Genomic DNA, 21087 nt, shown 5'->3' on the forward strand with positions numbered 1-21087 from the left:
ATTGAGACCTCGATCACCACGCTGTAATCCCTTGTTACCAGAATGGCCACCCCTCGCCGAAGTCTTGGCACTTGCTCTCCCTGCCGCCTCAGCTTCCTCTACATCCTCGTCTTTTTCCTATGTCTTACCACCGCCATGCCTTCTCCAGCCAGCTCTCGTACTGTCTACTTTGGCTACGGCTCCAACCTCTGGCGTGACCAGATGCGTAAGCGCTGTCCAGAGTCTACCTACGTAGGCGTTGGCCGCCTTGACAAATATCGCTGGATCATTAGTGAACGGGGCTACGCGAACGTCGTGCCCTCTTCCCCCTCCTCGAATGACTACGTCTACGGACTCATCTACACCCTCTCTTCAAGTGATGAGAGGCGACTGGATGTGAATGAGGGCGTGCCCGAGACATACGCGAAAGAGATGATCGATGTCAGAACATGGTCCGAGGCGCAATTAAAGAAGGTGGGAAGCTTGAAGCAGGAAGATTCTAAACCGGAGAAGATGCTGGTGTACGTGGATCATAAGCGATTGGAAGAGGCGAAGCCCAAGAAAGAGTATATCTACAGGATGAACATGGGCATCCATGATGCGATTGCTGCTGGAGTACCGCGGTCGTATGTAGATGAGGTGATGAGGAGATTCATACCGCCTCAAGAAGATGAAGATGGGGGAGCTAGACAGTTGGCGGAGAAGCAGGCGGAGAATTTTGAAGAAGAATGAGACGACTCGATCTTATAGCGAGGTCACACAATGCCAGAGTCGAGTGTCCACATGTCGCGACTTTGCTCAACGATATTTATTGACAACCAGGGACGTCAAATTGTTGAAGCTCGGGTATCTGATATGAGCGCTGTACAGGCTTGACTCCTGGTTTTTGGGATTAGGCACCCCTGGATCTCATACCCTATCCTGCGATGCGCTTTGATTTAATCCATACGTCTTGAAACGTTTCTCGTTTATCCTGACTTCGGATCACGAAGTATTATCTTGGCGGTGATACCTCATGTGTGTCTCTTGCTCAGGATAGGACGTCATTACTACATTGTGAAGCTTATCGTACTGTCATATATCACCGCCCGGCCTCTCTCCTGGCATCTGCGAAAGCATCAGCACTGCCCAGCATTCACAGTGCAAGGAACGCTCGAAGATCATCCCCTCGTAAGATAACTTCTTCCCCATAAAGTCTGTGGCACATCCATTTACACTGATTCTTCCCAGGGCATTGAAAGCGAGCGATGGCCACACAGCATAGTACCTCAAGTCATCTGGATGAACAAGCTTGAACACGAATGCCAACCCCTCCCCAAAACAGCCCACAGGTCTAGACGCCAGGCATAGTGGGAAGGCCGGGGCAGTAAAGGGCGATACAAACCGAAGCGTAGGCGAAGGAGGCGGGAGATAGTGCTCAGGACGACATCAATCCCTCTGTTCTGTAAATGGACAAGCAAGGGCGGGCTCAAATCATGATTAGAAGTGAAGGCTATGTGCAGACCAATCTCCACTCCCACCTATTTCTGCCTTATGCTCACTCGTACAAACCCTCCCCCTCACCCCCCTCCTCGCCCCCATCACACTAACTCATATCTCCTCCAACTCAATCTCCTCCTCCCTCTTCCCTCCCGCACCCGCACCCCCAACCCTACCCCCGCCCAAACCAGCTTTATCCCCCTCCATCGCCAACGCTTGCCGTCCGGCCTCGCTATTCTCTAAAAACTCCCTAAGTCTCTTCTTCCCCTCCTCGAGCGCCTGCGCGGAGGCCGCGTTTGTCATCTGCAGGATCGGGCCCCAGAGGTTGAGGATGTATGTGACGTACAGGCCGACAGCGCAGAGGATGAGGAGGACGAAGTAGGCTGGGTTGCGGAGGACTGGTATAGGTTAGCCGGTGTACTTCTTTCTGGGGTAGGGGGAAAATGGGGAGGGAAGAGGAGGGGAAGGGGAGGGAAAGACTCACCAGCCAAAATCTCATTCCACCCCAGCGCAAGCAATAGCCCGTAGAAATACAACGGCACCTGCGTCATCCCTCCAATCGCACTCCTCTTCGCCTCTACGTACACACCATCGGCCGTCTTTTTGAATCGGGCTGTGACATCCTGCTTCTTCGCTTCCGTCAGCACCGTCATCTCCTCCTCTAGACTCTTGCCCTCCTCTTCGTCTACGCCGCCGATGGGCTGCAGATCCTCTTCATCAGCCACGGTCGTCTCCTCTGGCATCCCACCAATGAAGTCGTCGAGCGGCGGCGGCTCCCGTGATGTCGAGTTCTGGAATTTCGAGAGTAGAGGGATAAGGGTGAGCGTCGATTCGCGCGCTTTGGTATAAAGCCCATCTATATCATCATTCGGCCTCCAAATCCTCGGAACGCCCTGTTCATCATAGCGAAATTTATCCTCGAAATTCTCGCGCAATTTGAGCAGGAGGTTGCCCTCCATCATCTCCTCCTCGATCTTCGCCCTCAGCACGCCCCAACTCTTGCGCCGTAGCCGCCACAAGCCCACGTCCACCTCGCCAGGGCTGGCATCGAAAGATTTCGCGCGTTCGGTAAACCGCTGTTCGGCTTCCCGCACCGTCTTGACGAAGACATCCCAGACACGATTCCAGATCTCATTTTCGGCCCCACGTTCACCGTGTTCGGGAGCTCCACCACCACCTCGCCCGGAACCAAGCGCATTGAATTCGAGGCCCACGGATTCGGAGAGTCGGGATTTGACCCAGCGCTCTACCCGTGTAGCGAGGCGGCGCATCTCGTCGCGACGGAGCTGCCGGCTTACTTCGTTTAGCTCTTTCTGGTAGAGTGTAATTTCTTGCTTGTAGGAGCTCCATGGCGCGCCCTCGACAAGGGTGGATTTTGCTTCTTTTTCGAAACGGTCGAGGGCTCGCTTTTTCTCGGCTTCGACAATCTGGGCGAAGTCGTAGCTTCCTTTCTTCTGGCCGGCTTTTACTGCTGCGCCGACTGCTTCGCTAAAGTGGCGGACACCTGATTTGTGGGAGGCGGTGATCTGGTTCTGGAAGAGAGATTTTAGGCGACCGTCAATTTGCGCTTCGAGCTCCGTCTTTTTGCGGGCGTAGACGCCTTTGTGGTAGCGACTTGCTTCTGTTTCAAAATTCTTGAGTGTCTTCATCCGAGCTGTGCGCATGGCTACGCCGAGGCCGCCGAGGACTTCGGGGGCGCCAATGCGGATGCCCTCGGCTTGTTTGTTTTCGAACGGGATGATGGATTCGTCGAAGGCGATGAGCACTTCGCGGGATATTTCGTCACATCGGAATTGGGCCATTAGCTCTTGTTGGGTAGGGAGGTCGAGGTCTTTGTTGTGGACGATTTGATCCCAGACTTGTTCGGCGTAGATGGGAACGCCGTCCGCGGGAATTCTTCTGTGATATTCGGGGAGGAAGACACCACCTTCGAGCTGGTGGTCGGTTTGTAGGCCATCTCTTCTAGAGTCTCGATGAGATTCTTTGAACCTTGTGCCAAGCTTTCCCACTTCTGAAATGAACCTGTCTGGTTGTAGAATCTTGTGTGGAAGGGCGGCAAAAGCAAAGTCGAAGTAATCTTCTATCTGTGATTTCTCAAGCCCTGCAGGCTTATTCAGACCCGCCCATATCTTTTGAAGGTCTTTTATGAGGGTCGTTCTGAGGTTCGCAAGTGGAGTGGTGCCTAGATGATCTCGAATGACGAAGAAGAGGAGTGATCGGGGGTTAGATCTGGTAGAGTCAGCGCATGCGCTTCAGTGCCGAGGGGTGCTTGTGTACTTTTTATCTTTAAGGAAGAGCTCTAGGTTGACTTCAAACACCACTTTCAATAACCCCATGTTGGCACCTTGGTACAATCCTACTTGATGTTCCCATATATTCACAATCAACACCTCGCTGGTAGCCAGAGCAAACAATGCGGCCTTGCGTTCAAAGTCTTGGTCTTCCCCCCGCTCTCGCCCATCCGTGCCCTCAACGTCCATTACGATTATATTATCTGCCATTTTCTTGGCGTCTCCTTCTGCTCGTTCTTTCTTGTTATTCGACATCCATATGCCCTTTGTAGTCTGCCGCCTATCTTCTTCGGACATGACGCCAAAGTCTGTGCCGAACAGTTGGTTGAGAAGGGTGGATTTGCCGGTTGACTGGGAGCCAAAGACGGAGATGAGGTGGTAGTTGAAGCCAACGGGGAGGAGCTTCTCAAATCCGAGGTATTTGGAGATTGAAGGGCTACTCATTGTCAGTTGTGTATTTTCTCAAAGGGTCCTCTGTATTGCCTACTTGAATTCTTGGTCTTCACTTATCACCTGTATGCCGTGCTCATACTGCTCTTTTGTCGCCTGGCCGCCCATGCCGGCGAAATGTCCGTTCACGGCCATCCTTGCTGGAGCTGTAGGATGTCTTGCGTTGGATGGGCGGTGAGGGCGCAATCCGGCGCGGTCTGGTGACGTGCCATTCATGCTGGCAACTTTTCTGCAGCTAATATTACGATATGGGGCTAAGCAAGCGTCGGAATCCCCTTGACTCTTGGTACCAATGATGCTGGGAGGCTAGACGTAGGTGCCCTTGTGACTTCAGACTCGACTTCTGGCGGTGGTAAGTTATTATACGCTAGTCTACCATACGCGGAGATAGCGGTATGCCAATCAGATTGCACAAAGCCTGTATAAAGAAAGCACACTGCACAACTTGATAATGAAGAACACAACATCAACTATATTGTAACGCTACCCATTTCAATCCTCATATGACTTGATTAATGTACATTTTCGGTATTTGATGGCTCTTTCATATCCAGACTCCAAGCATTTGTGTCACCATCTCACATCCGTTGTGTTGGTCGCCGGCCCGTCTCCCTCTACAAGCATTGCCGCCTTCGTAAATCCCAATGAACCCTTGGCGACCAGGCAATCCTCTCGTTTCCCTCGTTTCCAAACTTCGAGATCACATGTCTCGTCATCGATTCTGCCTAGGTGCTCCTTGATCGTACTTCCAAGCAGGATGAGGTCCGAGTATAGCAGCTGCTCAGCCTGCTGGGGGTGCTCCTTACATCTCTCTACACTGATACTTAGGACATCAAAGGTAAATGCTGGGTCTCTGTAGACAGGATACTCGGTGCTATAGACCTTGGATTCGGAGTCAATCTGTCGAGCGAAGTTGTTCATCAAAGTCGTGAGAACGCTGAAAGGCATATGCCGTGGATCGGGAGTCTTCATAATGACGATACGGGTCTTGGGCGTTTCAAGTTGTAGACCACTACCTGCAAGCGATGATATGCTTGCATTGGTAGGCACACGTCCTGACGAAGACGAATCTAATTAGAGACGTCAAATCTGTCATCTGGATAGGGAAAGCATTTGATTGAACGCTGATAACGTGGGGAGTCATGTGGGTATGGGTGTACCCGAGACCAAGGATATCAAGTCTCCAATTGTGGCAAAGGTCCCGGCAATCTTCAGAGAACGATTGGAGGTCTTTGATTCTTAATCGGTCCAAGATCTCGCTTTCGATAAGCATAATGATTATGCATATATGCCATCTGACTCTCCAAAGATACATCGCACACGCACAAAACGACTGAAAATAACGTACCTCCATCTTTCCCCAACAGCTTCTTGATCCCTTTCTTCATGTCGGTCATTTGCCGTGCCACCTGGAGACTACCGGGCACTTCTTGCCATAGATCAAGCGGGCTTACTGTCACCTACACCCACAGACGATGAATAGTCGAAGATTGAAAATGTCTCGTGAAGTCACAGTAAGATACATAAGGTACCATCGACCAAAAGCTACTCAACCTAAAAGAGGAAATACTTTCCCGGGTCTGTGGAGGCGTCTAATTGGCGTTACATAATGCAAGCCGCAGGATAAGATGCACGGCATTCATTTGAGCATACGAGAGTCTGCCGTCCTGGCTCGTGCTCAAGGGCTCTAGACTCGCATTGGTGGCAGGTACTGAGTTTGGTTCTATACGCAAAAAGGGTAGGCTTGGCACGCTACTTCCCCGTGGAGAAATCTCCTGCATAATATGGATAGGACGAAACCCAGGTCTTCTACATAGGACAGAGAAGACGTCACACGCGCTAACTATGTAATCAGCTTGCTTCGGGTACGGACCTCTCGGACGGAGGGCTATAGGCTCTTTACAATGTTTACTATCCATTGATACCTCCGTTCACTCTCATTGAGGCATTAGTACCTCTCCAAACCTGCCAGCACCTTTAATATGAAGATTTTGACGAGGGAAGAGGAGCAGGCGCACTACAAGTAGGCCAACACCCTAGGGCGTGATGGTCACACTACTTACACCTCACGCAGTGAAACCCTCAAAGGTGGCAGCCTTGGTGGTGCAGCAGGTCTTGCCTTAGGAGCGCTGGGCGTTTGGGGAGCTGCTGCCAGATACCCTGCCTTTCGACAATTGACTTTACCTCTACGAGCCTTTCTTATCACGAGCTCATCTACCTTCGGTGGTACGTCCAACAATCTCGCCCCCCATATCGCGAGAAGAATGCACATTTCACATTCGCCAAGGATTTAGACATTAAGAGCTGACTTCTCATTCTTCCCCCAGCAATCGTCACAGCCGACCACTTCTCCCGCAGGTTCGAAGCCGCCCAACACCCCGATGAAGGTTACCAAAACATGACCGAGCGGGCCAAAGCCCTCCAAGACGCCCAAAAAACACAATGGGAGCGCTCGATATCTTGGGCCAAGGAGCACAGATACCAGATTGTCGGTGGCTCGTGGGTGCTTTCCATGGTCGCCTCCCTCTCCTTTGTAGGGCGAAATCCTTACCTATCTTCGGCGCAAAAACTGGTGCAAGCGCGTGTGTATGCTCAAGGGTTGACGCTGGCGGTCTTGATCGCCAGCGCAGTGTTTGAGTTGTCGGATCGGGATCAAGGAGAGGGGCGGTGGGAGACGATCAAGGTGCTTGACCCGGATGACCCGGAACATAAGCACTTGATTGAAAAGAAGGTGCACAAGGAAAGTTATCAGGGGGAGGATCAGTGGAGAGGTTTGCATACCTGCTTCCCTGCCTCGATACAATGCTGATTGCCGGGCCTTTTAGACATGGTAGAAGCAGAGGAGCAGAAGGAGAATCTACGGAAGGACGAGGCTCACCAGAAACATCAAGAGCGTGAGAAGAAGGAACAACACAAATCAAAGAGCAAGGACCACGACAAGGCTGGAGAGCAGGCCGCAAAGGAAAAGGAGAAGGACAAGGCGTCAGAACATGGTGAGAAAGAGAAGGATCATAGCAAAGCGGAGAAGCAGAAGGAGAAGGAGAAATCAAAGTGAGCAAGAGGGCATGTCGTAATGATACGGAAAATATATATTTGAGGGCCCGAGGCTCAGACCATGATGAGGTCGAGTTTTGCGAGAATTATGGCATTTCCTCAGTATGAAAGCTCTCGCTTCAGTGAAGACAGCACGTCCAAATCCTTCGGGATTAGCCAAACACGTACGGTATCGTCGGTGAAGAAGTCTTGGACAGCTGAAGCATGTACATACAAAACACTTCCCATCTAAGACGCACACACATACAAGCAACAAACGCTCCGCACGCGCACATAATGACAAGCTAATAACGCACGACACAAAAACCCCCCACTCCCCTTCAGCGTCAAATCAGCCTTTTCCACCTGCATCTCTCCTGCGTTCATCCCACCTGTTCCCCAAACACCTTCCACCCCCTCCTTCTTCCAATTTAGCCAGTCTGTTCAAATCCCATCATAACCCAAGCGGATTACTCTTCGTCTGCTTCCCACTCCCAATCCCACTCGCCGCCTTCTTCGCCGGCGCACTTGCCCCCTCCGCCCCTTTTTTCGCTTCCTCTCCACCCGCCTTCGCGCCCGCAGTCGCAGACGCAGCAGCATCACTCGCCCCCGCCCCCGCCTTCGCACCAGCAGCAGCGTTCTTCGGCTTCCCCAGCTTCGGCGGCTTCCTCTTCTCAGGAGCCGCCGTGCTCTTCGCCGCTTCTGCAGGTTTCGCGGCGCCGCTGGTCTGTGATCGCGTCTGGCGCGCCTCTCCACCCCCGCCCCACCAGTGGGAGCAGCGGGTTTCTTCACGGGCGGCGCGGCCTTCTTGGCCCCAGCACTCGTGCCGGCAGCAGCTTTCTTCGTCCCTGCAGCGCCCTGTTTCAGCGTGTTTTTCCCGCCCTCGGTGTTCTTGGATAATCCGGCCGGGTTCGAGGCGGTGGGTGTGCGTTTCGTGTCGTTGGCTGCTGTGGCGTCTTTTAGGCCGGATCCGTAGTCGGAGACTGTGTTGCCGTAAGAGCCGCTGGAGCAGTGGTTAGTAGAGAAGGGGGAGAAGGGGAGGGGGGTGGATGGGAGGGATGGAAGGAAGGGCAAGGGACGATGATGGGAAAGAGAAAATGGTAGGGGAAGAGGGGTAAGGTGGACACGTACAGATAGGTACCGACTCCCTGGCCCTTCTCTGTGACTGTCTTTCCTGCTGAGTCGACCGCGTTACCGGCGACGTCGCCGGCAGTAGCCATACCGTAGTTGTAGGCGCGGGCAAACATTCCTGGTTGTTCTTTCTTGTCTGCCATCGTTGTGATGGGTTTGGCCGGGCTGTGGATTGGTGTGAAGGTGAGAGTGTCGACTCAAGCGGTAGTCGAGATATTTGAATATGCCTGAGTGGATATTGAGGGCTGCGAAGAAATTCTTGGATGCTTGTTTACTTCCAGAACCAAAAGTCGACGAAAGGCTGAGAGCTTGGTTGGTTAACGACGTCATGCTACGTCATACGCTATCTGTAAAAAAAAGTCTTGGCATTTATATCTGAGACACGACATTCAGCCTGCTCACCAGCTGCATGAACACAACAGTCATGGGGTGGCTGAGGGGCTCTAAGCCCTCTCAATGCCGGCTTTACATCGTATCCATCTCGTGAGATTGTACCTTCTTTGTGAAATGATGATTCCGGCTAATGCCATAGTGTTCTAAAAGATGGCAGAGCTCGCTGGACTCGCTGTCGGCGCCCTCGCCCTTACTGGTCTCTACAGTACCTGCGTGGAGTGTATCGAGTCTATACGCCTTGCCCAGAACATTGGCAAGGATTATGAGCTATCAGTGACGAAGTTTGAGCTACTGAAAGCTAGATTCAAGAGATGGGGGAATCTTTGGCGGTCATGCAGTCAAGTGAAGAAAATGCGATACTAAGGAGCTACTGGATACAAGAGAAGGATACAGTGGCAAAATACTTGGTGGCTATTAAAGGGATGCTAGAAGATACCGATAAATTAGAGTCGAGATACGGTTTGAAGCTGAAGCATGAAGGCACTAGCGCTTTGGCTCTTACATCCGGCAACCCATCTACGTCCTTCGCTACTATGGAGAACAGTATCAAGTCTAAGGCGCAGAGGCGACAGAGGAACTCATCAATCCTACGACAAGCGCGATGGGCGATATTTGACAAAAAGAAGTTTGATCGGTTGATTGCAGATCTGTCCTTTTTCGTGAACGAGCTTGATAGGTTGAGCAGGCACTTGCGTTTGCTAGCTTTCCAAGAGCAACCAGAGTTTCGGTCCTATACCGGAGACTTCACCAGCTTGGACGTCGACAGAGGCAGGTTTGACGTCACAGCTTGCATCGAGGATGGCGAAGAGAGGCCTGTGGAACAGATCTTGCGTGACGTCTTGAGTGGAACTTTCGAAGAGTTCAAGCAGAGCTTCATCGCATCTAATCGGCAGGAGATTCGAGGTTGGATGTCAGATACTTTCGAAGATAAATTTACGACTGCCATTAGTTCCCTGTTGACGCAATCTCGCCATGTGCACAACGATTTTGACGATGCCTACGCCAATTCTGCAGGCGATGATGACATACATCGAACAGGTACGGATGGTGAGACTACAGTAAGGGGGGCTCTGGTTAAATTGCAAGACCAGTCAAGTGATTTGTCAATTGATTGCTCCAAAGACTTGAGTAGCAGACCATATGTTACAATCACCTCAAGGAAACATACAATCATCGGGGACTTCGTCTTACGTTCTGTTCGATACCCAGGGAGGAACGTGATACGACTCCTATTCGTGCCTTCAGCTTTCGTATCTCGTGGCGTGGAGCTCCAATATAGCTTGCAATATGACAATCGAGGATATCCCTTACTCAAGGACATGGGCCTTTGGACATATGGCCTCGTCGACGATGATGACCCAATTTACGATGTTATAGAGGCTAACGATGTCAACGGCGTACGAATGGCGCTCTCTACCGGAGCGGTATCTCTATCGGATCGCGACGTAAGCTCTGGAGGCACAATTCTACAGGTGTGTCAATCAACTGTTGCATATGTGATGCAGAATGATCGCACACACTTATAGAATGGTAGGCAGCAATATTGAGGGGCTCCATTGACGTAGTGCAAGATCTGCTTTCTCAAGGTGCAGACCCTTATGTGGCCGATAGGTGAAGCACGCACAGGAAACGTGTGAAATGTATGCTGATAGAAGCAGATTTGGTTGGACTGGTCTAGACATAGCAGTATTAATATATACACACAGAATTGCATCTAAGACGGATAATTTGGAACACTACCAGCGTACAAGCGTCCCGATGTTGAGAGCACTACTGAAGCGACAAGGTGTCGAGTATGTTCAAACGGGATGGTCTGCGGCCCTGAGAGAAATCATGGACACCTTCGTTATCGCACAAGACGAGGCTGATGCCATGCTCATAACTCTCGATTGGCTAGGAGTCTTACAAGGAGTTGGTTTTAATCTTCACTTTCAAGATGAGAACGGGGTCAATAATTTTCAACTACTGCTGCTCACCGTTCAACAGTCGGTGTTCACTGAGCCGCTAGAAGGACAGGAATTGTCTAATTTGCTTGAAAGCCGCTTGTCTCGGTTGTTGCTAGTGCTCCTTGCTGGTGCAGACCCTAGCGAAATTGACGATGGTGGCTGCCACATGCTTCACCATCTGCTCCTACTTTCGCCACCGTTTTTAGGAAGTCTACGTGAGTCTAATATTAGACCATTGAAGGATTTGGTGGACGCTTTTGCGGTCAAATATTTTGCAGTAGTAGACTTTGTCTCCGAAGGGATCATACTGCTCTGTCTTTTTGGATGCGACTTGAATTCTGAAGACTATAGTGGTTACAGACCCTGTGATTGGGCGAATCTTATCGAATTTCAGCCAATGTGGGATGCCTGCCTTTGGAGTTGTGGGCTTGGATCGATGAATTCATCAACAACAAGCAACGATGCGGTCTCAAGTGCTATGAACTATTCATATATGAATGACGGAGGTAGCAATTTAAAGAGACGGCGCGCCTTTCTATTGGATCAAGAGGGAATCGATTCATCGAGCTGCGTACTTGATGGAAAGCAAGACGAAGAGCAACTCGATTTAACTCAAGCTTGTAGTGTATACAAGCATCGCGATTGCCCTCAATCTTGCCGGTCAAAAATTGTCAAATCGTTTCCATATCTGGCCCGCCATTTACTCTGGGACCTTTTCTGTGGCAATAGTGACAGGGGGAAGGCAATACGCCCCCGATCCTGGCCTCCACGAGACCAGGAAAAAATCGAAAAGTTCTCTCTGGAGAACTTTACGCTTGTTCAAAGAATAAGGCAGCGCATGAGGAATAGGTCTGCGGCTAAGGGATAGCGCCAATATACATGCCATCAATAAAGAAACGCGGACCAAAAAATTACAGCTTCGCTTCACTGAGACTGCAAATTTGGCTCAGGAAGTTTTGGCAGGCTCTGCGACAAGCTCCATTGTCGACGACTGGCCAAAGCAGCTTGAATTAGACCTATGACTGCTTCTCGCCAAGAGGCGTGAAGGGCACTGCCACAATGTGTAATCCTCGAGTATATCGATAGAAACCTGCAATAGAACTGCATTGTAGTATCGCACGCCAGAGAAAGAACCCCTAACCTTCGCTTAGTGGCTTAAGCCATCATGTGGAGTGTTAAATGAGTCACAAAGCATATTTTCTCATCCACAAACCCCCATCTCCCAGATTCACAGACTTGTTTCTAACCACATTTGCATAAATCATTCTTACAGCCCTCCACTCTAAAAGTTCTCAATTACTTCCCAGAGAAGTATGTCTCCATCAACGCGACCAAAGTCCCTCTCATGTCCACCAAGAATACAATCCCCTTCCCACAACCCAGCCGTAGACGCCACCATTGTTCGAAAGCCACGATATCCCAGCGAACAAGAACGTCGACTAGACGAAGCCTTACTTGAGCTCGAGAAGGCCCGCCTTTATGCCCAATACGGGGATTTCGCAGCAGAATCCTATTCAAGATTCAAAAACAAGGCCTGTTGCAAAGATCTCACGACCCGCATCGAGGGGAAGACTTTTCAAGAAGTCGATGCGGTGTTGCAATGCGAAGAAGAGCGACATAGCGAGGAGTGGAGGAACGCAGGATGTCCACGTAACTGGCCGACTAGAGATCGCCTGAGACTCGCCTGCATGAGAACGGGGTTGGTCTACGAGAATGTGCGTTTTGCTCTCAAGTGGTATGCTGCTGCCGACCGATGCGGCGTGTTTCATCATGGGGCCGGGGGTGGGGCTGGGGCTGGGGCTGGGGACCTGATCAGGCTTCGAGAATGGAAGGGTTTGAAGGAACGACTCAAACAAGATATTGAGGAAGTGCGTTTTGTGTTCTTGGGCAGGAAGGAACGCAGACGGATGAGGCGCGTTATTAGGGGAGTGCGTGATCGATATTTCGTGATTGATGATGACGACGGGAGGTGGCACGTAAGGTCGAAGTTCCTGTTGGAGGATGCTAAGAGATCCCTGCAAGCGGCGAAGGAAGCTGCAGCTAGGCAAGAGCGTCAAGGATTGAAGCAGGATACTGATGATGAGATGGAAGGATCGAGTATTGGTAGCTTGTTTGGTTGAATGACATTGATGGTGTTGCGTCCATGGCTTGCTGGTCAGATTACGCCTCTGGCAAAACAGGTATTGTAAGAGGATATTCATGACAGAGTGCCGAATCGGCAGTGGAGCTCGGGTACGATGGCAACGGGCGTCAGCAGCATACTTTACGCACATGACTATCGGGCCATTTCCTCTTTGGGCCGCCAGTATCTTGCATCAAATCCCCCAGTCGATATTGAGAGGGGATGGAGGCGAGGTGGAGATGGCCGAGTCATGTCAGTCTTAATTCTATGTCTCACTCGACGGAACTGACTTTTGGAAGCCTGTAGATGACGATGAAGCGGTTCGTGCTCGGTATTCGTTGTGGTTGAACAGGAGGGAAAGGGTTGAAGTAACTTTTTGCATCACGGACCTCGCTTACGCATATGTATGCAGAGCGCAACGGCTCCAACGGCCGTGCAGCCGCGAAAAGCGCCTAGACTTGCGTTTTTGGCTGAGGTCGTGCGTGGGGTCTTTGCGGATAGCAAGATCTGGCAGTTTGACAGATGGGAATGTCAGATCGGACGTCAGATGTCAGGTGTCAGACTTATATGTCAGTTGTTGAAGCACCGATATCCCCAGGCTATGTTCTAGTAAGCCTGTTGCACCATGGATGACCACCTCAAGGTTGAAATAATGTATGCTGCTTTCTGATTGCTGCAAGTTCGTGATAGCGATCTGACTGCCGAAGTCTCCGACCGCCAGTGACGTGACGTATATGCATAATGCATCCATGCCTCAAAGGCGCTTATGCAGGGTTGGAAGTCTCGCCACACTTCAAGCTTTTGTCGTGTCATATTGCAGTCGTATGGACAAGTCTGAACCGGGTTTGTACAGCTGTCAGGCTATGAATGACAGGAGGCGGGGTAAATAAATATCTAGTTGCTCCTGGTCTAGAAGTCATCAGGGGCTGCTAGTGGCACCTCTAGGCAAGGGTGAGCCGTGAAGACTTGCCAAATCTCCTCACAGATGTGGAGATTTGGAGAAAGGCAGCCCTATCGGGCAGCTCGGGATGGTGGATGTGCTAATGCCACAGTGGCGCCGCGCCTTCGCCCCTGATCACATCTAGCTTGATTGATATTGTTTCATCTTCAATATCACATCTGGACCATAAGACAGTCCGAGATATTGCGTCTGTACTCGCTGGATGTTGAAGGTAGGCTTGACCAAGGCATCTTGCTGTGTGTTACAAGTGAGGGACAGTGACATCTATCTTGCAGATTGAATGGTCGTGCGATTGACACTGCAATAGCCGAGACCCCGGTCGACAGTTCGTGTCACTGTTCAAGCAAGATCTTTAGGTCAGGATCCCCTGTCACTCTTAATATCTCGGCACTCAAGTGTGGAGAGAGTTCATTGTATACCTTGTATATATCACATTCCTCGGCTTCGGCACTTCAGACACGACTCCTATTCGTCAATCTTGGTGTTCATGGACCATGAGCCTTGAGCTATGGCTGTGACTCGTCTCAAACATCGTAAACTTAGTTGGAAAGTCATTGGCTTGGACGCTCGGCGTTTGATATAAAGATGTTGTTCCTGCTCCGTCTTTGCCTTCGACAATCAACGCATTCATTATTTTCCATCTTCTTCTCTCCGCTCAGACAGACATTCATTGACCTTCCACTCTTCGCTTCTTCTTTACATACTTTTTCTTTCAACATGAAAGCATCCGGGATGCTTAGCTTACTGCTGCTTGCGGCCGCAACCTCCGCGTTTCCAGTAGCTTTTCCACAATTCTCCTGGCCTCCAACCTTCCCGGGTGGAGGTGGTAGTGGTGGTGGTGGGTATGGTGGAGGGTCCAGCTCTGCCACCGACGTCGACGATGGCGTGTGCAGAGATCTCACAGTCATCTTTGCTCGCGGTACCAGCGAACCTGGCAACATCGGCGCAGTGATTGGACCCCCTTACTCAAAGCTCTTCAATCGAAGCTCGGCGCCGACAGAGTCGCTTATCAGGGCGTTCCTTATGCTGCTGACTATGCGGTAAGTAAAGGGATCATTGGAAAACATTTCACTCGGCTGATGACAGGTTCTCCAGGGGAACGCCAATCAAGGTGGAAATGGTGGAACTTTGATGACGAATCTAGCGACCAAAGCTCGCCAGCAGTGCGCCAAGACCAAGATTGTTCTGTCCGGCTATTCTCAGGGAGGCTTCGTTGTCCACAAAGCCGGCTCTTCGCTTGCCTCAAATGCACCGGCAGGAGGTAGGCCTGACCCATGCCATCTTGTACCAGACCACAGCTAATACATTATGACTTTCAGCGGTCATCTTCGGTGATCCACAAAATGGTTCGCCAGTCACCAATATTCCCAATCTGAAAGAGTATTGTGCCCAAGGTGACGGCGTCTGTGGTACTCCACGCACTTATCAGATCACTCCTGCTCACACAAGCTACGGGCAAAACGCTGCGGATGCCGCCAATTGGGTTGCTGGTCTTTTGTAATCCCATTGTACGTGGAGGCGACCTCCGACAAGACAGGAGCTAGCGTTATGTTGGATTGACTTCAGCAAGACATCGTTGATTTCTTGAAAGTGGTTGCGAGGCAAACATTTACTTGTACATAGTTTCAATGCAAGTGGCTTGGTGGTAATATTGTCTTCTTATGAACCTCCGGAACTGAGATTGCATCCTGTACAATTCTGCTGACGCTTTAAATCGTCAACAACCTCTGAAGGAGAATCCAAGTGCTTCCACAGAAAAGATTTATTTCGATACTGTAATTTTTAATTAGCGGCTTGGCATTATCTCTAGCGCTGAGAATCCGCGTCCATCACCTCACATTCCACCAATCTATCGACCCGTCAGAGTACCTATGATCATGGTCTCCCAAGTAGACCTTCAAAAGAGGATTGTTGAAGTAAGATCACGCCTTCAATCCAACCCCAATACTACACCAGGAAAACCGCCCCTCACCCCACCAGCAACCGCAAACCTCATCGACCACACTCTCGTCAAAACCGACGCGGCCAAAGACCAGATCGATCGCCTCTGTGACGAAGCCAAACGCCATTCCTTCTGCACAGTCTGCGTCCGCCCGCAATGGGTCAAATGCGCCAGCACCCAGCTGGCTATCGCTAAAATCGGCGTCGCATGCGTCATCGGCTTCCCCGAAGGCACTTTCTCCACCCCCTGAAAGTTGAGGAAGCCACCGCCGCCTGGGAAGCCGGCGCCATCGAACTCGACATGGTCATGAACTATCATGCCCTCAAGGCTGGCAAATTCGTGGAGGTTTTCGATGACATTGCCGCTGTTCAGCGAGCCACGCCCGCGTTACTCAAAGTGATTCTCGAGACTTCGCAATTGACGGAGGATGAAATTGTTGCGGGCTGTGTCGTTGCGGTCTTGGCGGGTGCAGATTATGTGAAAACGAGCACGGGGTTTTGTGGTCCCGGGGCGACGGTAGAGGTGGTGAGGTTGATGAGGAGGGTTGTTGAAGCTGTTGCTCCGGGTGGAGGGGTGGGGGTGAAGGCTAGTGGTGGCGTCAGGACGTTTAAAGATCTTATGGGCATGGTAGAAGCTGGAGCCTCGAGGATCGGGACTAGTAATGGGGTGGCTATCATGGAAGAGAGTACGGTCGCTGGTGTCGGCGGTGCTGAACCCTTATCAAAGACAGAAGGTGAGTGTCTTTCTTCTGCAGAGTCGCCATGCGGGCTTTTGACCTTGATGGGTTCTAAGAATGAGTACTGAGTCCGGCGGATATCGTGCATTCGTTGTCTCTCGACGCGTCCTCGAGGTGGTCAATTGCTTGTCCCATAAGTCGGACAGTCACTCTAGTGGACTACGTGCCGTTGTCATGCACAATGTCAAAGGTATAAACGCGGTATCATCCGACGGGACGTCTTTCATGATGACCGACTTCAGGCTCAGAATCGCTCTTGAAGATTCTGGACTGGCCGCGACACGCTCATGGATCATCCCTAAATCAGGAATTCTAAGTCTTGACGGATGTCTTTCAAATTGAGGGACTCAAAGAGCAAGTGTCTTAGCGCAGGACGTTCTTGTCTTACATCACGGAGGGCAATGAGAACGTCTCATCCCAAGCCATAGCCGCCGTTGAAGGCGCGTCTAAGCACGGCCTATACTTGCTCATCGGACTCTTTTAAATCGAAGCAACCCATCTGCCAATCCTCTAAACCTGCATCCAACCGGCCTTAGAAGGAATTTTGTTTCTCGACCTATTCGCGCAATGCATCACAACTCATTCTCGGTCGCCCTGCTCTCTCTGATTACACTCTTGACTCCTCATGCCCTCGCCGATCCACTCGTCAACGAAACCAGCTATCCGTGTGACGATCCTCAAAACGCGCTGATCACTCTAAACACAACAACTCCAGTCTCCAGGATCTTTTGGCCCCCGGTCCCTCCGCTGACTTGCTACTATTTTTCCTCCGGCGGCCACCCTTACGGTCTCCTCTTCACGCGCATCTACCCCATAATCCGTGAACCAGTCCCGCATTCTTCCGAATTCGCGAACTTCATCCGCTCATTTGCCTCCAACCTCGACGACGAAATCCCGGGGCGAACCTTCACACCGACAAGTGCAAGAGAGAATTTCTATGAAATGGAGACTCTGACGAGATTCGAGATTGAAATCAACAAGAGGGGGTTCTTTATGGAGAAGTTGCCGAAAAGCGTTGTGCTGGACGCGTTTGAAGAACTGGCGAAGTTGTATAATATGCGGATGCCGGCGGATTTGGACCTTTTGATCTCGAGGAGGAGGGATAGGACGGCGTTTTATGCGGTGAGGACGAGGCTTGTATGGGTGGGCGTGGGGCAAAACGTGGGTAATGAGACCGCGAAGGGGTTGCAGGTCGATAACGGACAGGACCTGGCTTCTTTCTAGCCTTCCATCTAACGCTGCTGAAAGGCACTCAAGGAAGGCAATTTTAATGATTAAGGCAGGTCGGCGTTACACATAGCTCATGTCGCACGCCCGACATTGAGGTCTAAAGGATCACAGATTGCGAGATCAAAGGCGACCTTTTACTGTGGCCTTCGAAACATGCTGCTGACGACACAAATGGACCAGGATTAGGCCCAGGGTTTCAATAGGTTGAGAACCACAGGATTGTAATAATCCTATTTCTCTGACCTTTAGGTATCACTCACGTCCACATTCTTGAACTCCTTGCAGCCCATGTCAAGACAACATGCTGAATCCCCACGACGGAACCTGAAGTCGAGACGAAAGCTAGCGATCGATAGTGTGGAGCTTCCTTCCTGGAAAAGGTTGCACGCTCCGGAGCGGCGCTGGCACCCTTCACCATACCCAGGCTTCCGTTTCGCGTTGACAGCTGACAACATCCATTACGGCAATCGATCGGCACCACAAACCGCCTATCTGGAAATGCACGGACCTCAGACGTTAAAGGGGGTAGGTTTTACCACGCTTCTTGCATAAGCTCCTTGGCGGAAGACGAATCTGGCCTGGAAACGCCTCATTATTACCCACAAGGCATAGTCGCGGTTAGCCTCGACACGTACACGCTATCAAAGAGCCACAAAAGTGACTAGATTGCGTGTGGGTGGCCGCTTGACCAATGACGGTACCCACTTGATCAGCGTTCGCAAGATTTGTACAGAACCGTTCATCGGGGTAAATTCTCGCCCGGGCACCATGCAAGCCATCATACCTGGCTCGATTCCTCATAGGACAACAATACGGCCAACAAGGCTGTGCTGCTCGAAAACAACATCTGAGCTATGTCAAGTGCTTCTGGATCCGAAATCTATACCGGACCATGGATAAATTGGTCTCGGGGTGCCATACTAGGATCAACGATTACCCTAACGCAGCGTAATGGCAGCCTCCTCACAGCGTTCTTGGGTATTTTTGTTACAGCTGCTGGTGCGGCGTGCTGGCGTATCTTGAGTTTCGCAATCCATCAGTACCGTACACAACCAAGTCCTCATGACGCAATCCATCACCAACAGCAAGCGATCTTCCGCAACAGCAGTACACCAGGGGCAGCAGCATGGCAATTGACTCAGCTATCCTGGTATTGGAGGAAGATTGCCGACAGCCCTCTCATGCAAAACTTACCATATATTGTTTTGGCAGTCTGCAACATGACTTTGTTCGCAGCCGCTGGTGTCTTCTCTTCTGAAGTCGCGAAGGCCGCTGGTAATGAAACTCTCGTTCGATCATCCAATTGCGGGTACTTGCTGCCTGACTTGTCACCTACCGAATCAAATCCGGTCAACGAACTGGCGGCTAATGCTCAAGAGGCGAATGAAACCCTTGCAGCGGATGCATACTCACGAGCATGCTATGGAAGCGTTCAGGATGCTTTGCAATGCAATCAATACCCGCGGGCAAAGATACCATGGACGACTACGGCCAATGTCTCATGCCCATTCGATCAGGATCTATGCTGGGATGGCCCAACATCTGCATTCAAAATCGAGAGCGGTCTTATCGATTCTCACTATGACTTAGGGATCAACTCCAAACGCTTGGACCGGTTGCAGCATCGGAAGGCTACGACGTGCTCCGTCCTTCATACCAAAGACCATGCTTACCAAACAAACGAAACCGATGAGAATGGCGATCCTGTCCGTATTGCACGCTACACTTTCGGAGGCTTCGGGGCCTCGATCGATGAGGGGACTGCAAACACAACATTCATATACAACCTTCATGGTAATGTCGGTACATCCGGCTACGCACTTGTGTGAGTAGTCTCTTTAGTATGATTATTCGCGTAACTGACAAGACTTCACTAGCCCCTTTGTTTCCTACTCGGGACAGGCGCAACAGACCTGGTACCCTATTCCCGAACTAAATCGAACTGATGCCGACGTAACAATAATGTTCCTCGCCCCAAACACAGTCTCCTATCTATCGCCAGTCTACGATCCATGGTTCCACGCCACAACGCCCACAAATCTTTCATCTGGTGACCTGAATATGACAAATTACCTACCAGACTACACCGTAGGCGTCCTGGCATGCGCAGACCAATTCCAGCTTTGCAACCCCGTCAACAACAAATGCACAAACCTCACCGCAGTCTCGACTCTGCAAAACGAATCGCGCAATTTACTCCTCAACGAAGTCCAAGCGTTCACCTTGACCGACATTTTCTACACGATGGTGAATGGTCGCACATACAACAACGTTCAAAGTCGCGGCGCCAATTCGCTCAGAGTTACAGACACACTGAGCGGCTCGACTTTTACCCAAATCGGCCTTCCAGACAACCAATGGACAATCGAAGTCACAAACCTCTTCGCTGTCTCGATGGCGCGCATGCAGCAAGAGATCATCAACTACGCCACCGGCCCCTCCTACAGCTCCCAAGGCCTCGAATTCGTCAAAGGCGAGAAAACCATCTGTGAACGCCAGAAAATCCGCAGCGCAAGTGGCTACATTTCCTTCTCCGTCCTCGGCGTCTCTATCATCCTCGTTCTTGGTGGCCTTCTTATCTTGACGGCCCTCATTCTGGATACGGTGGTGGGCTGGTGCAGGAACCGCTGTGGTAGAAATGATTATAAGAGGCAAAATTGGGCTAGGGACGCAACATTGCAGTTGCAGAGGCAGGGTTATGAAGCTGTTGGGCAGGGACACTGGAGTGGGGGGCGGACGCTGTGCCTGTCACCCGCAAGGGGGAGATGCTGGAATTCGCGGGTGGAGAAAATTCTGGGCTTGAGAAGAATGGGTATCGTAGCGCGCAAAGGGCTGAGGAACATGGGACTCCAAGTCTGGTGGCTGAGAGGAATGAGGGTGGTGGTGGAAATGGACACTTTGAGGGGGTGGGGGTCGTGAATGCTGGGGAGAAGACCCGAATGCTAGACGGAACATGATGAAATCTATATAATTTTGATTAGAGATTTTCGGAATCATTGCGAAATCTAACCAAGAGACTCGGACTCTAAGTGGGCTCATACCATATGATATGATGCGTAGATAAATGCTTGATCTCATAGACGAAGGTAGGAAGCTATACAAGACAACCAAGGCTCATAGGTCAATAACGCTAAGCCCAATTAGGCCAGTTCTGCTGATTCCGCCCCCCTCGCCCATCTCCGCCCAACTTCCCCCCCTCCCCCCTTCCCCCACTTCATCCAACTCCATCGCGTCAAGAAATAAAACTGAAAAGGCGCAGGCAGGGAGACGATCCAATCAAGAAGCAGCAAAAAGCAAAAATGAAACGAATCGACACCCACAGGATTCGAACCTGTGCTCACGAATGAAACGGCTTAGCAGGCCGTCGCCTTAACCACTCGGCCAGAGTGTCTTC

General features: G+C 51.0%; 7 protein-coding genes and 1 non-coding gene across 8 annotated transcripts; 5 read left to right on the top strand and 3 right to left on the bottom strand.

The window, feature by feature from the left end:
* Nucleotides 1–135: 135 nt before the first annotated feature.
* KY384_000367 (uncharacterized protein) lies at nt 136–711 on the top strand (the record flags this gene model as incomplete). The annotated part of the gene is made up of 1 exon (XM_044808904.1): nt 136–711. The coding sequence occupies one exon, from the start codon at nt 136–138 to the stop codon at nt 709–711; it is 576 nt and encodes a 191-aa protein (XP_044665657.1).
* Nucleotides 712–1569: 858 nt separating this feature from the next.
* On the bottom strand, nt 1570–4334 carry SEY1 (Dynamin-like GTPase that mediates homotypic ER fusion; the record flags this gene model as incomplete). The annotated part of the gene is made up of 4 exons (XM_044808905.1): nt 1570–1856; nt 1943–3687; nt 3736–4185; nt 4282–4334. 4 exons carry the CDS (start codon nt 4332–4334, stop codon nt 1570–1572), a joined length of 2535 nt encoding a protein of 844 aa, XP_044665658.1.
* A 2263-nt stretch (nt 4335–6597) lies between these two features.
* KY384_000369 (uncharacterized protein) lies at nt 6598–7254 on the top strand (the record flags this gene model as incomplete). Its single annotated transcript, XM_044808906.1, has 2 exons — nt 6598–6970; nt 7025–7254. 2 exons carry the CDS (start codon nt 6598–6600, stop codon nt 7252–7254), a joined length of 603 nt encoding a protein of 200 aa, XP_044665659.1.
* A 432-nt stretch (nt 7255–7686) lies between these two features.
* KY384_000370 (uncharacterized protein) lies at nt 7687–8506 on the bottom strand (the record flags this gene model as incomplete). Its single annotated transcript, XM_044808907.1, has 3 exons — nt 7687–7959; nt 8025–8235; nt 8364–8506. The coding sequence occupies 3 exons, from the start codon at nt 8504–8506 to the stop codon at nt 7687–7689; spliced, it is 627 nt and encodes a 208-aa protein (XP_044665660.1).
* A 582-nt stretch (nt 8507–9088) lies between these two features.
* On the top strand, nt 9089–11570 carry KY384_000371 (uncharacterized protein; the record flags this gene model as incomplete). Its single annotated transcript, XM_044808908.1, has 2 exons — nt 9089–10201; nt 10500–11570. 2 exons carry the CDS (start codon nt 9089–9091, stop codon nt 11568–11570), a joined length of 2184 nt encoding a protein of 727 aa, XP_044665661.1.
* A 4092-nt stretch (nt 11571–15662) lies between these two features.
* On the top strand, nt 15663–16531 carry KY384_000372 (uncharacterized protein; the record flags this gene model as incomplete). The annotated part of the gene is made up of 2 exons (XM_044808909.1): nt 15663–15938; nt 16055–16531. The coding sequence occupies 2 exons, from the start codon at nt 15663–15665 to the stop codon at nt 16529–16531; spliced, it is 753 nt and encodes a 250-aa protein (XP_044665662.1).
* A 2382-nt stretch (nt 16532–18913) lies between these two features.
* On the top strand, nt 18914–20650 carry KY384_000373 (uncharacterized protein; the record flags this gene model as incomplete). Its single annotated transcript, XM_044808910.1, has 3 exons — nt 18914–19518; nt 19571–20259; nt 20409–20650. 3 exons carry the CDS (start codon nt 18914–18916, stop codon nt 20648–20650), a joined length of 1536 nt encoding a protein of 511 aa, XP_044665663.1.
* A 353-nt stretch (nt 20651–21003) lies between these two features.
* Nucleotides 21004–21084, bottom strand: KY384_000374. The gene has a single exon. It is a non-coding gene; the product is annotated as a tRNA-Ser (tRNA).
* Nucleotides 21085–21087: the final 3 nt, after the last annotated feature.

The sequence above is a fragment of the Bacidia gigantensis genome (genome assembly GCF_019456465.1).
Source record: "Bacidia gigantensis strain McMullin 20006 chromosome Unknown contig_49, whole genome shotgun sequence".
Taxonomy (NCBI): domain Eukaryota; kingdom Fungi; phylum Ascomycota; class Lecanoromycetes; order Lecanorales; family Ramalinaceae; genus Bacidia; species Bacidia gigantensis.